Source organism: Cottoperca gobio, chromosome 24 (assembly GCF_900634415.1).
Source record: "Cottoperca gobio chromosome 24, fCotGob3.1, whole genome shotgun sequence".
Taxonomy (NCBI): Eukaryota; Metazoa; Chordata; class Actinopteri; order Perciformes; family Bovichtidae; genus Cottoperca; species Cottoperca gobio.
Genome location: NC_041378.1, coordinates 14,857,045 through 14,880,917, shown reverse-complemented (window position 1 = coordinate 14,880,917; position 23,873 = coordinate 14,857,045). Strand labels below are relative to the sequence as shown.

Here is a 23,873-nt window from a genome sequence, read left to right as displayed (position 1 = left end):
TTTTTATGCTGAATCAGCAAGCACGCTGTGTTTTCTCTTGTTTGCTTGTTATAGCAATTAGCTTTTGAACCTCCATCATGTCCATGGATAGAACTGTCCTACCTACGTGCATCTGCCCCTCTACAGAAGACTCATCTCACTGAGAGTTCACAAAACAAAACATCTCTTCACATTTCCTCTGTTTCTCTTCGACACTCTAAGTCAGAACTAATTCAAACACAATCTTCCATCTGCTTCAAGTCTAATCTTCTGAAAAGTTACAGATTTGTATGAATTGTTGTCATCTCTAATGTGATAGACGGGCAAACTTTTTCGGAGAGCAGGTGGGACTTGGGGGGAAGGCATGGCGGTGGCGGCGGTGGTGAAGTAGGCAGCAATTAGCGTGGCGCTAATGAACTCCCTCTCATTATCAGTGAATCAACAGGCCTGTGCTAATTACGGCTAGCAGGACAGACTCCTATCTCCCACTGCGGCGGGCTTCAAAGTCCCTCCGGAGCTGCAGCACACCGGATGGTCTGCCAGCAGCCACAGGTACAAAGCACTCACTGCCAATGTTAAAAACTGAACACAAACACACAAACATGGGGTCTGACAAACACACAAATCCAGAGACCAACACTCTCTCTGTCATGTTGTGGTCATCTCTCGCAGATGGCCCCATAGCACAGCCTTTTTTCTTTAACACATTTGTAAAAAAAATGTAATTAAACTAAATTGTAAACACATGCAAAGTTTGATTAAAACACTTAAATGGGGCTGTTACAGTAACTCAGCTGGACTTTGTGAACTGCACGAGTATTTTAGCGTCCAATGCTCTTAAAGTATAATTTCAGTTTATTACAACTTTGGTCTTATTTTCATAGTTTTGGCCATCATTCCAATGGCAATGTTAACATTTGTGTTCACCAAGTTAATTGATGAGATGTGATTATAGCAGCATAACTTAAAAGAAGTCATATGGGGTAAGGAACACAAGAACTCACGCAGAGGTTATAAAGCTGTGTTATTCAATATGTTATCTATGGATTATGGGTAGACACTACAGGTGAATAGGGTAACATTTGAATTTATAGATATCACTATGAAACTTTCCTTGAGATGATTACTTACATTAAGACAATTATCTTTTGTATTACAAGTTTTCTGAAATGTTTGTTTAAATATGCAAAAGAGGCATTATCTTGTTAAATATTTGCTCATTTTCAAACATTTGCATTCATTTGCATACAACACATAAATCTGAACATTAGATAAAGCCAGGTTCAAAATGTTTGTTTCATTACTGATTACTTACATCAAGATATATTATTTTTGTATTACAAGTTTTCTGTATTGTTTAAATATGTATATTTGGTAATACTAACTTTTTAGATAAATCTACAGACGCAAATAAACAAAGTAAAATAAACACCTAAATGTGTGTTTTGGATGTTTTCTCTTCACTAGTCTGAATATTGACGAGTTCCTGTAGTGTCTCGTCTTAAATTATAAATAGCTGTTCGCTCCTCATTGGGAGTCCATACATTTACTCCAGTTTTGTCCATTAGTGGAGATACGGGATGATAACCTCCAAACATCAGACATAAATGTCAAATGCTTCAGCTTTGGAATAGACCTGTGAACATGTCTGATCAGAAACTCACTAAAAAGATATTTAATTGGGAAATTTCTCATGGTCATCCCTAACCTAAGGAGCTGAAATCATTATTTTATTTGAAAGGTTTGTCTTTCATTCTCCAAAACAGGTTACTTTGTGATATTCAGGAGATTAGGAGCAATACTGTTTCTTGCTCAGTTGATATATGGTGTAAACAAAAGTTATGAACTTGTAGTCTCATAAAGAGTAACTACAATGTAGAACTTCATGTGTATAATTTAAACAAAACACAAAGATCCCTATGTGGGCAGTTTGTTCAGGAACATTATCATCAGCCCTCGAGAGCGGCAGGTTTAATGCTACTCTAGAGGAGGACAGACTTTGTTTGTTGTGTAAGCTACGTGAAATGACTGTCCTGTCTACGAGAACATAAGGGATGTACTTTTTAGTAACCCCCCCCCCCCCCCCCCCATTTGTCAATTTATTTTGGCTGAATGACATAGAAAAACTTGAATGCTTGAAATGAATGCTAATGTTGCTTCATATCCGCTGGATTGATAATAACATCTAGAAGTCAATACCCTCAAGCAATGCCGCGTTTTAGGCGCGCGCAAATCCATTGTTCCCAATGCTAACACTATCTGGCTCATTGCTACCATGGCGACTGAAAATAAAAAGAGGGAGGTTGACAGTGAGGGCCGCCGCTTTCAGGAACGATAGGAATTACAATATTTCTTCACTGAAAATCGAGGTAATTGTGTTTGCCTAATTTGAGACGGTTGCCCTGTTTAAGGAATCCCATGAATAGAGACACTACCAGAAAAAACATGCTAACTTATACGACAAGCTAGCAGGGAGTGACCATACTGAGAAAGTGAAGCAACTCCAAGCTGCTCTGACATCACAACAGCGATTCTTCACGCGGGCCTGTGAGTCAAATGAAAAACATCACCAAAGCAACCTACGAAGTAGCCATGTTAATAGCTAAACATGGCTAACCTTTTACAGAGGGCACGTTTATCAAAGACTGTGTTGTGAGAATGGTGGAGAACATTTGCCCCGAGAAGAAGCAAGAATGTATTAATGTTTGCCTGGCTCGTAAGTAGCCTGCGATGAAAGCACAGATGCACCTGACACTGCACAGCTCCTGATTTTTTAAGAGGAGTTGACAACGACATTAACGTAACAGAGGAGCTGCTTGACCTCCAAAGCCTTAAAGGCCAAACAAGAGTAGCGGATTTATTCTCTTCTGTTGTGCAGCTGTTGATGATATGAAACTGCCATGGAATAAAGTTTGTGGGATTATTACCGATGCCTGCCATGGCTGGTGAACGAAGTGGATTGTCTACCCTGATCTGCAATTAAGTCAGCGAAGAAGAAGGTAACGCTATTCAACTCCACTGTATAATTCAACAGCAGGCTCTCTGCCCAAAACATCTCCACATATTTGTGTGAGCAGACATTCTCTGTCATGGACTTAAACAACAACTGATTGAGGTCAAGACTAAGTGACTCCCACTTACGTGACATTTTACGCATATCAACCACTGCACTCAAGCCAGACCTGGCCTGTCGACTGAAATCCAGATCTCAGGATCAGCCTTCTCATTAGTGCAAGTTACCTGTTTCTTGGTCAGTCTGAAACTGTTTTGAACGGTAACATCGATCATTACTTACAGTGAAAAAACAAAAGCACAGTTAATATATGCACTTGTACTTACGGCACCTATTGTAACTCTTGAATAAGTTGTGGCTCCAACTGTTGATGTTATGTACCTGTAGATGTGATGCTAAATATTACTTTCTGAATGATCTTGTAAAAGACAAGAGCAAAATTCACACGTTTTAAACTTGAATGATAACAGAAAACTTTGCATTGCTTATCGCCTATTTAAAATGAACATGAGGTCAACTTCATGGAAGTTTAAGTTATTCCATATAGTTTGTTCAATGTTATCTGACTCTCCAGATATGAATGAAAGGCAGAATTGTGTTTTTAGAGTTGTTCACGCCATGTGGTTACATTGCCATTTGAAAAATAAAGATAATTGTGACAATGAAAATTGTTATATAACTTTATTTGTATGTAACTTTGACGGTTAAAAAATGTCAGAAAGGACTATTGGCCCTGGGCATCTTCACATTATGAAATCTGGCCTAAACAGTAAAAAGCCTCAGTTTTTGTTTAACTTTCATATTACGACCAGATCTGTCATCTATCTTACAACAACTTCCCAACATTCCCCTGCAAACAAGTGTTTTACAATACTTGTCACAGCGAGATCCATTAATCAAATGCCACTTGTAAGGCAGCAGTGGCCCTCACCGCCTATCAAACACTCTAAATACTCTAAATAAAGCACAAGTTCTGACTTCATTGATAAGGGACTAAAGGCTTTTGCGTGAGTCACTGAGGCGAGCAAACACCAAAAAGATTCTTGGTGTCAGCCCACAGCATGAGCCATAAGATGGGACCTGGGCATGTAAAATAGACCCCCCCTCCCCTCCCTTTCTATCCATAACTTAAGCAGAGATCAGTGGCTAACACTCTTAATCCCAAGGGGGTGCTTTCTGAGCTGTAATTTAAAAATAGCGTTTTAATAACACACCACTGCTACAGTACATTAATCTCAGAATTAATTATCTACCCCACCCCCAGCCTATTTGCTTGAAAGAGGCTCTTTGTTGCATTTCTTGTGTTTTAGTTCTATTTATTCCAAGAGTGAGCGGATAAAGAGATGCATGTGGAGTGTCTTGTGTTGAGTGCAGCAATTATGCAGCCACTAGTATATTACCAGTATGTATATGAAAACCAGAGAATACATTAGAGCAAGAGGTGCGATCGGCGAAAATGGTCAGTAAGGTGTGATGTTCTTAAGTGGTGCACAATCTTTCTCCGACTGTGCAACGCAAACAAGAAACAATTCAATTAAGGAGTGCATTAAATAAAAAAATCAGAGCTTAATCCAAAAGATATTAAAGCAAACAGCTGTGGCGTGGAGAATAACTTCGTGTTCGCTTACATTTTTATGCAAGAAAATGTTTTTAATCAAACGTCACTCCTAGCGATAGAAAATCAATTCCGAGGAGAAATTAAAGAGTCTAACGTGACTGCGAGCCAGGCCTAAAGGCACCGCAAATATTCAAAAACAATATTAAACTGCGATAAATAAAATATGAACCTTCTTTGGCAATATAACATCTGAGCGTCAGGGGACGAGGGCACTTAATGCGAGTTAATGAAACACAAGAATCATGTTTAAAGGCAACGGCAATCACTGAGCATTTGTCAAAGGTGATGATCGTGTTGCCGAGCCCTCTGGCACAAGTTGTGGGCTGACAAGAGATCAAGTTGAACACTGACGGGGATTATAAGTATATTAGCTGGGGATGTTCAGAAAAATGATGTTAAGAAAAACCCTTCTTGTTCTCCCCATCACCCCATACCCCCCCACCCCCCTCGCTTCCTATTTCCCTGATTGACTGACTGACTGACCTCTATTGTCATAGCTCCGCAGCTGACAGTGATCTCCACACATACATCACTTCGTATGTTCTCGGCTGAATAGCGGCGACGTGCGTGAACTCTGCATGAGGCAGGTGCCCCCGGGTCTGTGTATCACAGATAACCTTTACAAGGAGGTGCAGTTCACGCCTCCCGGCCCCCGCACCTTCCCGCTATCACATCAAAGGATCTGGATGTGGTTAAATTCAGACACTGGAGAGACAGTCAGGGCTTGGCATGCATGATTGATGTCGAGTTTGTAACATTAGGTATCATAAGGTGTAATATAGGAGATAGCGTGAAGTGTAAGATTGCATTTGAGCGTGTTGAAGGAAATAGGAAACTGTTTGACAGCTTGTGCTGTTTTATGGTTTCCTGCTGGTCTTTTTCTCTTCTGGATATCTGACTATAAAAACAAAGAGCTGCTATTAATTTGTGTTATGCAATGCCTGCCTTACTTTTTGGCTGTTTCTTGTCTTCCCTGCTTTCATAAAATAAATCCCTCACATGCATAGAGAACTCCTCGCAGACTTTCATGTTTCAATTAAGGCTTGATTGAGTTATGAAATATACAGGTTTTGAAACCAAATCATGACAGAACAACACACATTTCTGTTGTTTGTGACATGACTCTCCTCAGATTTCTGCCTCTCCTACATGACATCCTATTAATTTTGTTTATATTGAGGCAGGTGGTTGTCAGTAAAAGTCATTTCTTCAATCAATTTTTTTTTCGGACTGACTATTTTTCGAATGAAAAAATAAGTTGCTAATTTTGTCAGTGCTCTTTCTAGACACTGCAGGTTTAATTGCTAATTGTTAACTGGGAATGAATGCATTTGCATATTAATTAGTTAGCCCATTTGCATTTTTAATTTGCTGCCTTCAAAGGGGGTGAGATAAAAGGTCGCACAATTCTGAATAATTTAAATAATTTATGCTCCATTGGTGAAAAGAAGCTGAACAGAAGTGTTCTGCGGATATTAACCCCTGAGAGCTTTTACCGAATAAAGCACTCCAAAAATTGTTTTAACAAATCTAATTAAACGGAAAAAGGTCTGAACACACAACCACCCAGAGCAATAGGAGCTAGAGTGTGTCCTCGGGAACAAAAAAACGCTCAGGAGAGAGTGATGGAGGGTGCATGGATATGGAGGACGAGACTTCCAGCCCTCCATCCGGATATGAAGGCCTCTCGTAGTCTTTTCATCATTCAGATTGATCAAATACCCCTACAGGAATGCTGATGGAGTCAGTGCTTGGTAATAGTAATTCTCTCTGAAGTTAAGCTGCTCTTTGTAACGTGTCGTACTCCATAAGCAATCAAAGAGATGCATGTACTGAGGTGGATCCTTGAAAGTTAGTCGTGACTAACTAATTTCAACTGCGCGTCCAAGTTGTCATTTTAATGAATGGACACCACGGGCACAAGTAAATTCATCAGATCATCACACGTAAGTAACAACAAATAGATTTGTAGCCGTGTGTTCCTCGCTTTAACTTTCCTCGGGTCTTCTATCTACTGAAGTGTCCATTGACGGAAAAAAGACTTCTTTCCATTTTTGGGTGCAAGGAGCTGATATTTTCTCTCCCTCTTCTTCAACCAGGTCCCGACTGCATTGTGAGACTGTCTCCTCGCCTTTGTCCCAGTGATCTTAATTACAGGCCCTGGGCCCTGAGCAGAGAAGCCCATTTAAATTAGAACACATCCAGCTTCCATTATGGGCTTGGCATTTGGTCTTTGTGCCCATGCTTTTAAATTACATGCTGCCAATCCTAGTGGGCACGGGCAAGATGAGGAGCGGAGGATGGGTGAGAGATGAGGTGAAAGGGGGATGAGAGAAAGGAGAGAGGGGGCTGAGAGTAACAGCGGAGGGGGCCACAGGCTACACTTGTAGACAGAAAGCCCCCCCTCTCTCTTCTTCCCTCTTTATCACTAGATAACTTATGTAAAGTAGCAGATGAAACCCATTCCCATTCACGTCGGCCTGATTGTCAGAATAAGCTTGCATTCCTTTGAAAAGTGATTGACCGCCTGAAAGGGTACAAATTAGGGGCCTGTTCGTCTTTTCTTCTCCGGTCGCGAGGTTTATTTGCGGCAGATTCACCCAGGCCCAAAATTAAGTGAACTCAGGCAGGGATGAATGGGAGAGCTCTGATTGAATAATTGATTTCCTTTGTGCGGCCTGTGTTTAAGAGGGATAACTAGACATCCTTTGGAGTGTAATGATTGTAATTACTGCGATGACTGGTCATGTCAAATATGACACAGGAAAGGACTGTTATTAACCTTTATTCTCCACATAGAAAAAAAAGACTAACCCAATATCCTCTTGTCTCTCCCGTCTGCATTTGGATTTCACCTCTGGTGGAGGCATGGCTGCCGTAGGTTGAATGCATGGATGAACTCATTCCCTGTCTTCTACTCCTGGCCCATGAAAGGTAGATGGGTAATTGACTGTGCAGTCAGAGTCACTGGTGTGTCAATGACTCAGGCGGCTAGTGAGCCTTGGGGTAACTCTCAAAGTACAATACATTATGGTTGCAAAATGTAAGCGTAAAAGATAGGAGTTATAGCCGTGTTCATGATATCTGTCAGATTCCCATATGCCTTGACCACTCAAGCAGTGCGGCCCGAATTGGGCTTTAATGCACTTGATGCATTTGAGGGCCTCAGTGAAACAGACATTCATCATGTAGTGATCAGACACAGTCTGCCGAAGTTGCTGGACATGCTGTCCATATGAATCCCAGATACCACCACTGAACTACTGAGGCATTGTCTTGCCCAAACAGTGAGGTGAGGTCTGAAGCCCCAGCTTTAAAGGGATGGTTCGGATTGATGAAAGGGGGTTATATGAGATACTTATCCATCTCAGTGTATTACCTACAGTAAATAGTTGGCACGCCCCCAGTTTGGAGAAACAGACAGGAGTACGGGCACGGAAGCTAAGCCATGTACGGCTGTAGATTACGGCAGCTATATTTAGAATATTTTCACTACTTTACCTTGCTGTCAGATAGCCCTTAACGACAGGGAACTGAAGCTGTCATCTATGCTCTCTTCACAACTACCAGACTCCTTGGACAAAAACAGTAATTTAACCTTAACAGTAATTTAATGTTGCTGGTCTACCGCTGCCTCGATCGGTTAGTTTGCTTGTTTTAATGTGTGAATTCGGTTAGTTCAGATTCACCAATGACACAGATGAACACAGTTGTAGACCAGCAACTTCCGTGTTCTGCAAGATAAAATAACTACTTTTGTCAATAGAGTCTGGTCTTTTAAGAGAGCATAGATAACGGCTTCAGTGCCCTGTGAGAAAGGACTGTCTGACGGCAAGTGGTGAAAATATTCTAAATATAACGTACACTTAAACTTATATAGATTTTCTTTAGGTGGGCTTTTCTTTTAGGCAGCTAAAATACGTTTGCGTGCCATTACTGCTCTCTGTTTCTCCAACTGGGGGCTGACTAACTGCCATCTACTGTTAGCAATACACCAACTATAGATAATAACCTCATACAACCCCACTTCAAACAATCCGAACTATCCCTTTAAAGCTGCATATGTAGACTAGACGTATGAATTACATGTGCTATTTCACTAATATAGTCCTGCTCAGGTTTAAGTTGTAATTACAAACAAGTCTTTCTTTAAGATGAACAGCAGAAAGTCAAGATTACAGCTAAAATGTCAAACGTAAACTGATCCTGGAGCTGCTCCATAGGCGCTGAATAATTGAACAACGGCCAACTGTGACTGCCCCCGTGGTGATTTCACTGGGATATGTAGACTTTTTATGATTCACAGCTGTAAGGCCTACAGTCAAATAAAACTCATTTGGATGTAAAATCTCAAACATTCTACGAGCCCGTGGAGTCCGTCGCTAATTCAGCGTCGGCGGACCACCTCCTAGAAGTGTCGTGAAATTATCGATTCAAGACTCGATGCTGTGATTTTTATTTTAGGCAGGCAGCTGTCTGCGTTTGTGGGTGTTGACTGTCCAAAATCACATGGATAAAACAAATCAAAGTCTCATAAGGGGTCTCCCTTTAAGTGCAGGGCCCATGGGAAACTTGACAGTAGCTGTTGTAGGCTGAAAGAAATGGTGTTTCCGTAAGTGTGCCACATTTCTACAGCAGTTCCAGAGACTAAAACTGGCAATGGCTACCAAATCTTATCTAACACCATACAAAGTCCCTTTTTGCCCTTTTCTTCCTCCATTATCAGCACCAATGTACAGCCATATGTCCCATCCACCACACCATGGACAAATCCATCCAGCTCCAGGCAAAAGAGACATTAGAGTTCCTAACTTGTCATCGCAAACCCCAGGCCTCTTTGCCCTTCAGTTGAACCTCAGAGTCAGTGTTGCCAGCCTTGCCAGCTGTGGAGACAACTGAACAACTTCATTTGCAACTTCATTTGAAGCCTTTAATTAGGTACCACTTGTACAGGGATAGTGTGACCAGAAGACAGATGGCACCAGGGAAACAGTATTACATTTTCCACATGACCCAATTGAGGCATGTCATATAGATACCTAGTTTAAATTGTACGTTAAATTAAAGAACTGAATCACTGCATAGCATTATGCTAGCCGCATGGCTCTAGAGATGACAATATCAGGCTCTCATTAGTCAAAACCATGTTTTCAAACTGTGAGGTGTGCAGGAGAGCTGAATTGTCTTAATGTAAGAAATAAAACTGTGTGTTTCATGCTGATATCTATTAGTTACATTGTTACAAAAAACACATTTCTCATATTCTGAGCCAATAAAACTCCACTTCAGTAACTCTTACATACACTTAACTGTCTAGTTTCATTTCTATCTATATTCTGAAGGGTTTTACAGAGGGGTTTTTCACATATCATTAAAAGCCTGATTTATATCACATTCTTATTTTCTAAGTGAAACAAAGAGATATCTTTCAAAATCCCTCTATACATAAAATGTTGCCTCATTTGCATATTTAAACATTAGTTTTAAACTGAGGAAGTTTCATGGTGAGATATATTAATTAAAATGTTTATCTACCAAATGTGATTATTTGCATTTCCTACAATTATCTCAAAGGTGAGATTAATGAAAGAAAATCTGAATTTGACATGTAAATATCGGCAATAGTGAGCAAAAACAAAGTTATAAAGTTTTTCCCCGCGAGTCTGTAAATGAAGACACAAATGTAGTCTGGAGTTGCTTGCGACTGTGCCATCCTGCTATTTGTGTTCCTTAATGACTTTCTAATTCCTCATCAGTGGGTAGCTACCCTCCACAGCAGGCAGACAGAGAGCAGTGGCAGGGTGCCATCCACGAACAGGTGGTCTTCCATGTTGTGCTTATGGTGTCCGTAGGCCTCACTTACATCCTTTAGGTTGCTTTTAAATTGGGAACATTTCAGAGGGTTCAGTGCTTTGCCCAGAGCTAAACGTTTTCTGCTTACACACTTGAACGCCTGACTCCAGATGCTGAAGAATGTAGCACAAGGACTCTGTGTGCGTGTTTTGTTTTGTGCCAGGATGCTAATCCGCACAGTTGGACGTGACTAGTCGTTGCATATTTACAGAAATGGTACACATTAGGTGTGTTTCTCACAACAAGTGACAGTGATTTACACCTGTCAATCAAAACTAAGTCAATGGTTTGATTATTAACATAACTCTATTTAAAGCCCTTTGACGTTCCTAGGAAACATTTACATCTGAACATTAGGTCAAATTGTGATGTTATGAGGGGAATATGAAAGACGTTTATGTTTCTTCCATGCCAGTGACAATCTTTTATTAAATCAGGTTACATTTTACAAATACTCTACATTACATTGACAACATGTCCCACCCCCTCCAGGACACTTTGTCCGCACTGTGCAGCTCCTTCAGTGACAGCCTGCTTCACCTGCGGTCAGACTGTACAATCACCACGGCCCCTCGTAGACCACCACACCAAGACAACAGACTATTCCACCACTGTGTACTTATACTACTGTTACTCTATGTTATTCTAGTTAATTATTGTGTACTCGCCACTTTACTTTGTTCTTTTGCTGTAACAACGTAAATTTCCCCGTTAATTAATAACTAACAAAGGATTTCTGATTCTGATTGAACTGTCAGAATCACTAAGCTAATATTTTCGTTTCATGCTCATTAACTTCTGTTCTGTTACGCTCAAACAGTCGTGTGTTGTCCCATGTCTTCTCCTTCACTTTTTAAGGCTTCAGTCTACCTCATTGGTCAATATTTACAGATTAACATCCAGGTCAGCCAATTCTCTTACATCTTGCTGAATACTGTGCGGCCCTGCACATTATTGTGTAGAGACCGCCCTTCTGCCAGGTAGTACAGTAAGTACTTCTTATCTGCAAGGCTGACACTCGCAATAGTCCAGGAGACACTGTAATCAGAACCCGTGCAGATTATGAGACAATGGGCCCCTGGGCACAGACATGTAGGAGGCCCCCCACCCTGTCTACATAACAAGACACCTAAACTCAAAGAGTCTACTTTTTGCATCCCTTTGTAGTCATTTTGCATCACTGATTGTTTTGTATCTATTTTTAATCATTTTGCGTCTCTTTGTAGTCATTTCGGGTCTCTTTGTGGTAATTATGCATCTATTTTTAGTCGTTTTGCACCTCTTTGTGATCTTTTTGTAGTTCTTGAACGTTGCTTTGTATTGTTTTACATCTTTTTGTGATTGTTTTGCATCTATTTTTAATCATTTTGAGACTCTTTTTAGTAACCTTGGAGCTCTTTGTGGTCATTTTGCGTTTCCTTGTAGACAATTTGGATTGTTTAAAGGTGTTTAAGTCATTTAGTGTCTTTTTGTGGAGGTTCTGCATCTCTTGTCTTTGTAGTAATTCTGGACAGTTTTTTTTATGTGTTTGTGGTCATTTAGCATCTGTGATAGTTTTGTGCTTTTAGCTACATTTTGTAAATCAGGCCCCCTGATCAGTGCCCAGTGGGCCCATTCAGTAATCCATCCATGTCAGACAAGGGACTAATTAAGTTTCCATACAAGAATAGCACAAGAAAAAGCATTTGTTTACCTTGATCAGCTGTTCTGAGCTTTTTTTCTTTGTAGTGTTTTTGTTGCTGTCATGAAGTATGTTAAGGTTATTAACTGAATATCATTGTATTGTATGGTGGCAGTGAAAATATCTTTGTGTTGTTGAATGACACCAAAACAAACTAATTACGATGACAAATCAGTGTGTGTACTAAATCCGGTTTTACCCAAATTCTATCTGGCAACCCATATTCAAAGTGACAAAAGACGAAGGATTTTTATTTTTGCAAATGAAATCTTCATATACAGTTAGACGGAGGATGATGATGATGAGGTTTTTCCTCTTGGTCAGGAGGTTGAATTAAGTATGCCTGTGGTAAAACATACAAGATAAAATAGGGTTAAAAACACTTGCAAGTTTACAAAGTAGTTTGTCACACTGCATCCCTCAAAAGGTGGGTTTTAAAGGGTCACATTAAAATGGTATGTAGAAAGAGATCAGCTAGTATATTTTAGTACTAAAAACAAACATGTGTTTTATATACCACATCTTCGTTGTTGGTATTGAATACTGTGGCCAGTATTTTATAATAACGTATTCATTGTTAGAGCCACCTTAACAAAAGGCAAATTATCAAAGTTACCATTTCCAGTAATTTATAGCAACACACTATGTGATGAGTCAATTGCAGACGATAAAAGATCCTGACAACTGCAGTATACCAATTTCCTTCAAGGAAAAACTGACAGACACACATCCTAAGTCTGTTTTGTCCGCTGTGACACCTCTCCTCCACCACGCTGGTCAGATCACTCAGAGCAACTAAACAGTACAGATCTACCGGGCCTCTTCTGATCTCACCCGGAAGGTAGACAACACTTTCACATCAATACTCTGTCATCTCACAATGTGGCATCTTCCCCCTTTGAAGGCACAGTAACATTGTTGCAGTTTCTCAGATGTGAAACTGTACGCTTTTATCATCCTGTTTTGGGAAAGGAGGAGAGGAGTGGAGTGGGAGTGGGAGATGAAGGAAGTGATTTCTTTTTAACTTGGACCCACCAAAGTGGAAAGAAACAGCGTGTTGACAGGTGTGTGAAAGGAAAGCTGCTGGGTCAACTGGGGAACTTCAGAGACCAGTTTAGAAGGCTTCATAAAGTCAGCATTGAAGGCTAGTTTTCTATGGATGCCTGCACATGCTTTTACCATAGATTATTGTTTGTTCACTTAGATCTAGCCACCTAATGAAAGGATTGCTAACGTCCCACCAAAGAGTCTTAAGACAGAAGTCTTAAGATTTCCTCCTTGTCCTGAATTACAAGCCAGCTGTAAACTACAAGTCCCATTCCACAGCAGGAGGATCACTCCTCCCATTAGCCTTGGCATAGTGCCGACTGCAAATGTGAGATCTGTGGTCGTCAGGAGGCCCAGTTGGGACAAGACCCTCTGTCACTCACGACGACACATGTCATAAACTCATTGTCTTGCCATCAATCCGGGGACCTAACCACCTCCACAGCAGATGGAGGCCCAGCAGGAAGACGGGGGGCCGTGCCCTGAGCCTCTGCCTCACACAGAGTGCACACGGCAGGAGTAAGAGGGGCCACAACTATAGGGGAGCCCCATACCCTCGACTGGACCTCCTGTGGATACACCTCTGGATGAAGTCCTAATGTTGTCCATGATTAATTAGAGATAAATGTAAGTACGCCGTCGCTGCTGTGTTAGAGAATAGGCCAGCTTTTGATAGGAACATTGGATAACTAATTCAAAGTTCATCTCCCTATCCAGCTTCTCCTTGGTGTCAGTATTACTTTGCATGTATCAGTAAATACATAAAGGTCTAAAACTACAGTGAGCAACATCCCTTCAAAATTTAGGATATAATAATGATAAACATGGTCTGCAAGGGATAAAGATGTCTTGCCTCCCCTGAATGGGGAGATGTAATGATATTCATAAAGAGCCCACCTACTGGGGACACAGGAAAAACAGTTTCTAAGCAACAACATACACGCTTTTGCGAGCTTCATCTTGGGAAATTTTGACCGGATTGGGATGCAAACAACAGAAAACCCTTAACTAGGCCATGTTATGAGGCTGCTCCCTATGGCTGAGTATCTGGGTGTCTCGTCTGGCACAAATCCACCCCAACTAATGATACATACAACATAAAACAATAAAGACAATAGAAGCAAGCTTGTAGTATGTTGCTTAACTAAATCACAACTGCTCTCAATCAGTTCTCAGACCTGTGCTTGTACTGCTGTAGAAGTTACTGTGCAGTGGGTGCATACTTCAAAGGTCAAGAACTGGTCAACCCAACTATCTAATTCCTGTTCTCCCGCCAGCACTCAGAAACCATTTCACATTATCAGTTGATGAGAAAACTGATGGCCCAGCTGCATTAAAGAAGTCTTACACTTCATTTCATTTAGTTAATTAGTGAGTCCTGTCTACTAATTTGCATCGTGGGATTATTGAATGTCAGAAAGGTTACTTTTGGTGAAGCGAAAGAAACCAAGAAACAGCTCGTCAAATCCATGTGAACATTTGAAACTACCTTATAAGGCAATGTAGCGTTCTGTTATATTCTCTCCTCAGGATGTTATTTACATATGTTATAGAGGACTCTATGATGTAGAATTAGGCTCTAGACACTTTAATGCACCAGTTCCATCTTGCGATGGAGCGTGTGTATTTAATGGTGTTAGATTGAGTATACTTAAGTATCTTAAATCTTAAGTATACTTGCTATTTTCCTCTTCATCCAAAAAAGGCCTAAAAACAATTACCATTCAATAATGAGTTATGTTTGTTTCTCCCTGTCATTAATTAACAGTTAATCAAAGACAGCAGATGACTTAAAAGCGCCACTCTGCAAAGAGCTCCCAGAGGTCAACTGACAAAACATTATCCTCTGGGTACAGCACTTCCAGGAAAATGATCAAACAACAGCACGGAAAGAGAAAATACGTTTTTAAAAGGACTGCGTGATAAATCATCCTCACAATTGCAACACAAAATTATTAATCAGCACCTCACTACGATTATCAGCTCTGCAAATCAACACATTAAGGTGAAAAATGCAAGCGTTCAAAATCCTTATTTTCTTTTTTCCGTGAAGACTCCGCCATTTATAAAAAGATTACGGAAGGTAGAGATGCTCCCTTAACTCTAATATGCATCAGCTTTTGCTGTCACCAAGTGATGAGTCTTTGAACAGTGTGTCTGTGTACCCAGTCCTTTGCTACGGTTGAGGAAGAGGCCAGCAGAAAGGCTTCATTGCCCTCTTGTGGTGAAAACATATGACATTCATCCAGCTCCATCAGTCGACCTGACAAGAGGCCTTACCTGAATACTGTATGTGAGGAGGTCTATCATATGGGGCACATGGAAGGAGAAGAAGTGTGTGCAGCTAAAGGAAACTAAGGAGAAGTGTCTATTCTTGATTCTGTGCTGTACCTATTAGATGAAGTTTGATGGCACGTTTCCCAACTGTAAGCTTTAACCGGGCTGTAGTCAGGTCTGACAGCTCGACAGTGAGCGGACCCTGAGAGGGAACAGACAGTGAGGTAAGTCACAAAATATTAATATCTTTAGATCGGCATTTTTTACGTCAACATGGGACAGGGCAGCAAATCAGTCTCTTAAGACTCAATTTATCGAGGACAATGTCAATTTAACAGTACACCTTTCAAAGATAGTTTTGCATACCAGGTCAATTTTGACTTTCTTGCTCGGTGTCTCAAGCTCAGGAATGCGGGGTCTCTTTTCAGCCCATGAACTCATGGAGGATACAGAAGCGGGTCTTCTGGATGTGGATGCTTGGACAGATGAGCCGCTAGTCACAGACAGCGAATTCTGCAGAGAACAAAGAAAATGTTTGTTTTTTTGTTGTGAAATGTTAGCATGGCTGTGGTCGGTACAATCACTTTTGATTTACATCTTAACACCAGTACTAGGCATGCTAAAGAATCAGTACAAAAAACAGAAGTGTAAAAATGTCTATATAACAAGATGAAGAACAAGAAGAGGATTAGTTTTTGGCATACCATGTCAACATTGGCCTTGGTTTGCATCTCAGGCTGAGACCACCTTGTTTTTCTAGTAGCTGGTCGGGCTGCGCTGACAGCTGGTGTGTAACTAGCTGTTACAGTGGCAGAGACGTGACGGCTTGTTGAGGGCTTCGGGTCTTGATTGAGAACCCTTTTGCGTCTATTAAACATCTCCCTGCTTAAATTGTCCTGGCACATGTATCTGCTTGATATGGTCATCCCCTCTTTGAATATCCCACAGCTATCTGCCTGTCTGTAGACTGCAACAACACAAAATACAAATATGATTTATAATTTCACACAACATTGCTCCATTTCTACTGAATTTAGAAACATAAAAAAACAACATACCAGTATCACTGAAGGACGTGAGGTTGGGGGGTCAAGTCTCGGTGTAGGTCCAATCAGCCACTTTTTCTCTCTGAAACAGATGGAAATACACGGCAATGAGTTGACAAAAGAAAACGAGCCTGTTTTTAATACTTTTACTGCAAAATGAGAGTAAATATGTAGAATAAAACCAAAAAAACAGTAATGAGTTAATAGAAATGAACATTATTCGCTTGACGGCTAATGCTCAAGAGAAGTTCCAGCCATAATTCTGGAATATCACCATAAAATCACGAGTCCTTACTTGGTGGCATTGCCTTGATCCTTGCTGGATCCAGGGAAGGGCTGGACATCTCTGTGGGCCCGGGTAATGAAAGCATTTCTCTCCAGAGTTCCCACCAGGAGTCTGATTTTAGACTCCACCAAGCCCAACCCTGATAGAGTGAAGAAAACAGTTTTCAGAAAGCACCACAGTAGGTGGAAATAAACTATTAAAACAGTTTTCTCCTTCAGCTAGAAACATGCGGAATGCATGAATAAGAAGCATCCTCATTGTTGACAAAAATGCTCACATTCGTTCCAGTTTTGCTTAAACTGGGCTTCTCATTCTCTTTGCTCTGCGTACTCACCATTCAAGATGCTGCTCCGCTGTAGCTGAAGTAGCTTGCAGCTGAAGGTAATGCCTTGAAACATAAGAGACGGCACAATGGCAACAGACGTCACAGCATTGAGGCTTTGTACACACGTTATATATTATAAACCTTAAATATCTATATAGACAAACATGTGTTGACTCTTAAAAGGTAAGTGGTTTTGTAAGGAATCTGCATTTGTGTATTTAATGTTAAATCTCAACAACACGACTGCTGTAAAATATCATTAGCATTATGAATGATACCGCCTGCTCTGTAATAGAAACTCCAGGAACAACAAATTGTAAAAAAATCCAAAATGTAAATCCACACAAACAAACAGATAATCCACTGTTTCTTAAATTACTTGAACAAAATACTGTGTAGATTTTCAGTTATTAACAGCAAACAACTAAACACTGTCTGCAGCCTCATTAAGAAATAGGTATTCAACAATTCACATTAAAAGTACAGAATAAAGTCCACAACACAACTATATCAGTTACATTATGCAATGTACAAAGAATCTTCCCTAAGTAGCTCACATTAATATAAACTTAAATACCAATTCATGCACTTCAAAGCACAATGAGTGAAAACAAATGAATTCAAGTCTACATAATCCAGAGTAAGACATGCAGTACAGTACATAAGTAGTTCATATCAACTAAATCATTTGTTTTAAATGATATAAAATAGTGTAGAGGAGAATGTTCACAGGGTTTACTATTTTACAGACATCTTCACTAAGAAAATACACATCATAAAACATCAGACATAAAGATCATGAGATTATACAATTATAAAACAGATTAAGGCATTAAGACGAATAAATGTTTAAAATATTAAAATGCTAAAGAATTATAAACAAACTAGGTGGAAATGTCCATATTTTAGAAAGTGCTGTGTATGTGAGGTATTCCACATCTTCATCTTTGCGCAGCTCAATACATACTTGTACTTCTTGAAATAGTCTGTCGTGTCAAATAGTTTGGACCAGTCTGCTTTCTTCTTCTGTATTTCTTGAGTAATGGCGTGGCCTGTGAGTGAGGGAGGGAGACCTGGTTAAAAACTAAATCTGGACCCCTTTGAATTATAGTTGAATGCCCCTGCTCTACACGAAAGTAGATAAGCTGCTAAAAAGTATCGTATCGGTATCGCCAATACTGGCTCTGTATTTACTTGGTATCGGATCGGTACCAAATTTTGCAGTATCGCCCACCCCTACTGTGAGCATCTGGTGGATGTCAGCTGAGTGACTACATGCCCCGCTGTATCTCCTCTGTCAGGATGGCCAAGGTGGAGACAAACACATTGAATGCAGAGTTCTGCTGCGGGTACGCTGGGGTGATGATGGGCATCAGGTGATAGCGGTCACTGACATTAACCTGGAAAATGCAGAAGAACACAAATGTTCAGCTTACATGTGCTTTTTTTTAAGCAGATTTGTTAATTGAATGATAGTTTCTATATTTATAGCCTAAAATCCTGATAATTATCCTGCCGAGGCCTTACCCTGGGATCCCAAACAGGAAGCTTAAAGTAGCGGTCCTCTATTCTCTTCAACGTGATTGGGATTGGCCACTCGCTGAAACAAAACACAAGATTGTTTTCTTTACAAAGCACTCACAAGCAGCTTCATGTACAGAGTGGAAGATAATAAAAGCATTAACTAGATCCTGACTACAGTGGCCAAGTGACCTTTAGTAAACCAAATTCAATGTATTTTCATTTCAGAAATGGGACAACTCACCACATAGCGTAGACCTTGAAGAATCTGGTCACAAGGGTGGACGCTGTGGCGTGGGGGTACACCTGGCGTATTCCGGCTACCAGTATGGACCATGATACACCGCCCAAGAAGCCCAGCATGTTGGAGTAAATGTTACGCTCTGAAGAGAAATAAGAGGATGAGAGAAAAGATTTAAGACTCCCAGTGCACAATGGTACCTCGTGATAACAGTTGCATGCTCTAACTCGCTTTAGCACACTGCACATATTGGTTACCTCTTTTTTATTTCACACACCGCTTCCTACTACTATACAATTTGTGCTCTTGAATGATGTCAAATTAAGGGGGAAAGTATTAATTTCCCCCAAATATGTGGTAAAGCATATTAGACAATAACACAAATACATGGGTCTGTTTTACAAAGATCCTTTCATACAGCAGACGTACAAGACATCTGAGAGCTGTCCTTAGCTCTTTGGATGACGGATCATTTTAATTTGGACTTGGATACAATAAGGTACATTTTGCCTTAACGTCTTGTGAGATCGCTCTACAAACACACTTTTGTGAGAAAGATGCTGTACAGTTAATAAACCTGTGCATTGTGTATTTCTGCACAATAGCGATTGGGCTGTGGTTGCCTGGTACCAAATGGTAGACCAGTCAAACTAAATATCCATGGCAACATGACACACAGAAACACATGAGCCACGGTAAAGAAAACAACAATGGCTTTGTCTGAAAGCACTTCCCACTCAATAATCACTCAATACTCCACAGTGAATACTAAATTGAGATTGAAGTGATCATTTTGCACTGCATTGTTTGTGCAAATGTTCAATTATCGTGTAAGGGGACAAGTCCAAAATAATCTCCCACCTATTCACAGTCCTGTGACCAGCGAGCCTACGAAATGATAAACATGAATTTCTACTGATGATAGTAAATGCTATTTGTGGTGTAAAATGATGTGTTATTTATGACACAATGATCGCAGTATTTAATAAATCATGATTTAGTATGTCGACCACCGATGTTTACATTGCCGCTACCGGAAACACCCGACGCCGTGTTCTGACGTCACAAGTAGAACACAGTCCACCAGTTGAATACACAGACAGCACGGCAGAAGCGGCAGACGTGGCGATGTCGGACTCTGGCTCGGATATTTCGACAGAGTGACAGTGAGTCGTCAATAGACTCGTTGCACCTTCAAGAAGAGGAGTTTATTGAAGAGGATGCCGGTGTCGTGGATTTAGATCATGCGGGCGAGTTTAACGTGGTGGAAACAGAGCAGCGCGAGACACAGTATTCAAAACGGAGACACAGACGGGAGCGGACAGGCGGATGAACGTGACGGTGAATCTGGATTTGGCGGAGATCCTGTGCGACAACAAAACACAGACAGGTATATACATTTGACTATAGTTCATAGAACTTATCAATATATAGTAAATACATCATAATAAAACGTAACATTATCCTCGATCGTAAACAGATCGCAAGCTATCCTATATCAAGTCGATAGCTTGGTTTCCTTGAATTGTTATGAACCCAACTAGTTGTCCGCAAATTGCTCGATCGCTAAATATTCAATTATTTCTCTACTTGGCCACATCGACGTCTGTAAAGCTTGAGAACTTGATTCTTTCTCGAAGTTTCTGCGGTTGAGGTTCTATCGATGTGTCTGATGTCAAACTTCATTTATTACGAGCTGTATATAAAGCATTAGCTATTAGCTAACAAACAGACCGGAGGACAGCGCTGGTTTATAAAGTATAGTCTGTATACTGACCGTCTCACGGCTGCCTATAGTAGCCGGAACACTTACCAGATGTTCATGGAAGTTACGATGTCGTAACTTTACGAGACTTACGTGATTGCTACTAGATAGATCCGACCTCCGTACGACCATAACAGGCTTATGAGCTGCTTACGAGCCTGTCGTGAAACACAGGCATATAAATAGTATGATATTAAGATGTCGTTAATATTGGCCTTTTTTCTGGATATTGCATATTGTGTACATGTCCTTACCACTCTTCTTTTGTACATTTAGGTGTACATGTGAAAACTGTACAATTATGGAAGCAATTGAAGAGCTGCTGCCAAGAAAAGGATGTCATGGAGGAATTTAATGAATATGAGGGACATGGTGCAAACATAACCTGCATAACAGATCACCCAGGATTCAAATCAAACAACAAGCAGGTGATCAGCCACGTAATGAGGAAGTTACTTGTGTGCACAAATGTGTAGAGCTCTGAAACTTTGATGTATTTATGGGGAGTCGAATGGTCACTCTGGCAGTCACAGAATAAATAGATAAATAAGCAAATAAGGTTGAAGTGATTACCATTGACATGTATTATCTTGTATGTTACAGAACGTATCACTATGTGGCATACCGCCAGCTGGTGAGATTGTGTTGGGGAATACTTGGTAAGAACCACAGAATGCCATCATGTGCCATTCAAAAGATCTGTGCTACGTTTCCATCTGACAACTACACGCTGTTCAAGCATCAGCACTATAGCATATTTGTCTATTTAAGTCTGTATATTTCTCCTAAATACACCAAAAGTTAGCATTAGATATTGCCTCAATTGTATATTTAAACAGAATATTTCAGTAAACCTGTAATACAAAAAATAAAGTTTCATGGTGATATCTATTAGTTAACATTTTTCCCCTATTCACTTGTGTCTCCCTTTAACTATTTGTGTATTCAACTCACGTTTGGCCCACAGCTCGATGGTTCTCAAAGCGAGTCTGAAGGTACGAACGTTTGGCACGAGCCTGAGGATCTCCTCTGTAACTCTGTAGCCTACAAAAAACACAGAGGAAAAAGATTAATACAGAAACAGTCAAAGTAAAAAGGGCAAACCACAAATACACATACATCACAAAAACATTACTGGTGAGCACAGCTGTCGGGTGCTAATGCTGCAGGACACCTGACACAGTGCACATCCATGTTCCTCAACCATTTGTTTTCAAGACGGTCTATATTTTCAGGAATGCTTTTCCGTGGCAATAGGGCAAAGACTAAGTTAATCTAGGAAATAACAGGAACACAAAAACATTGCAAACAAACCATTGATTGAGGGATACTGCAGTCAGTAGAGATTTCATTTTTTTCTTAAGCATAATTACTTCAATTCCATCATAGGACAGTTTGATGACTGGAACGAATGCCTTTTCAGTGACCTAAAGACAACAATATGTTCAGTCACTGAAACAGTGAGAAGAATGTTCCTAAACTTGTAAGCAATGAATCACTTATAGACTAACCCGTAGGTCTTTGACTTCCTTCTGAGCTTTCAGCTTGTCAGTGAAGGAATGGAAGTGTTTTCTTCCAACACAGAGGACGTCGAGATCAGGACCTGTCAAAACAGCACAGATTCATATGAGAGGAAAGTCTATTTAAATGTGTAACTATGCTTTGAGAAATTATATTCACCGTGCTCAACTTAACTCAAATTCATGAACTACTGTGAAATTCAAGTTGCCACAGTCTTAACCAGTGGTGGGCCGTCAGGGCCAGCAAGGCCTTCTCTGCTGGCCTAAACATCATCAGAATATACATTTCATTTTGATATATTTTTTCCACAAATATGTATTAAATTATTCCCCGTAGTCTATTCTCTTCATTTCATAGCTTTCCTCTTGGTTGCGCTGCTTCCAGCCTCAGATGGAGATTTGGAGGGCTGGCCTTTATGTTAGAGCTTTTATCCAATCATATTTCAGCCATCATGTGTTGCCAGGGTCCACGAAATCTGCCCTGAGGCCTTCAGAATCAACAGTGCGGGCGCCTGTCGCTTAAAGTGAACGGAAACAAAACTGTGGCATTAACCAATCAGATTTCGAGTTGGGGACACCGGGGCCAGCTAGCAGGCGTACAATAACGTCAGCACGTCCACGTCTCTTGATTGGATACACACTATTGAGAGGCAGAGCTATGCAGAGCTAGCAAACTTTGAACAAGCTAATTTAGATTTCTACAAGCTGTTTTTTTTCAACCCACAATGGCTGAAGGAGGAGAAGAGATCGATTTGGTCGCAGATATAATTACAACGCCATTTTCAAGACAAACTTTTCAAGAAAAGATAGACATCGTGAGAAGAGAACGGCCAACCCCGACGCTAGCGACCCTATCACAGCTGGGAAAAGGGTTTGTCCGCCACTTTCAAATCACTAACTACGAGCGGTACCCCCGGCTCACAGCCTCCGAGAGGCAGTGCACATTGTACTGCTGGGAATGCCTGCTATTTACAACTAAATGTTTCGTAAATATTAATATAACTCTGTTGTTAAAGTGATGCAACGCCCGGTTATACTGCGTTTCTGTCTAAATGTATAGTTTCTAGAGCCATGGCGTCATAATGATGGTATTAAGAGGGGGAATAATTCAGGTTGGACTGTGTAGGACATCACTGAAGGTCTAGGTGTGAAATACACGGCCCGCCACTGGTCTTAACATGCTCTTACAGGAAGGAACCTGGTAGTTACCTTTTGAGTGGACTCCAAGATGATAGGAGCCAAATGGGACAATCTTGCCTCCAACTTTCTCAGTTACCGATTCAGGTAAGTTCTACAACAACAAAAAAGTAACAATAAAAATGTGATATCAATGTAATAACATGTTTCCAGTATAATATTTGGAGTTACCTAACAACAATATTATATAAAAATAGATGTCTTACCATTTCTACACACATTTCTGTGAGGCACTCCTTATAGAGGGACTCCAGTTGTTTTAAAACATTCTCTCTGCATAAAAACATAAAGAGCATTTTTAAATATTGTAATTTCTCTGAAAATTATGACCTAAATTATATTAAAAACATTGCAATATATTGCCTTGCTTACAGAATACCAACATACCGCCGTAAGAAAAAGAAACTAAACCTCATTAGCCTACCACTCCAAGCTGTATTACTTACAACATGTAAATAAGATTTGGTTTGTGTGTCCCTATGAACCTGAGAGCTGTGTTGTCTG

At 40.4% G+C, this 23,873-nt stretch overlaps 1 protein-coding gene across 1 annotated transcript in view; it reads right to left on the bottom strand.

Annotated features, from left to right (window-relative positions):
• The window catches only part of LOC115003692 (poly(A) polymerase type 3-like), a 981,812-nt gene that overhangs the window by 956,024 nt on the left and 1,915 nt on the right, over positions 1–23,873 (bottom strand). The window contains 10 exon segments of the mRNA XM_029425596.1: positions 18,093–18,177; positions 18,405–18,525; positions 18,653–18,721; positions 18,887–19,029; positions 21,607–21,702; positions 21,822–21,927; positions 22,026–22,079; positions 22,164–22,255; positions 23,382–23,463; positions 23,576–23,642. Coding sequence (XP_029281456.1) covers positions 18,093–18,177; positions 18,405–18,525; positions 18,653–18,721; positions 18,887–19,029; positions 21,607–21,702; positions 21,822–21,927; positions 22,026–22,079; positions 22,164–22,255; positions 23,382–23,463; positions 23,576–23,590 — 863 coding nt within the window. The 5' untranslated portion in view covers positions 23,591–23,642.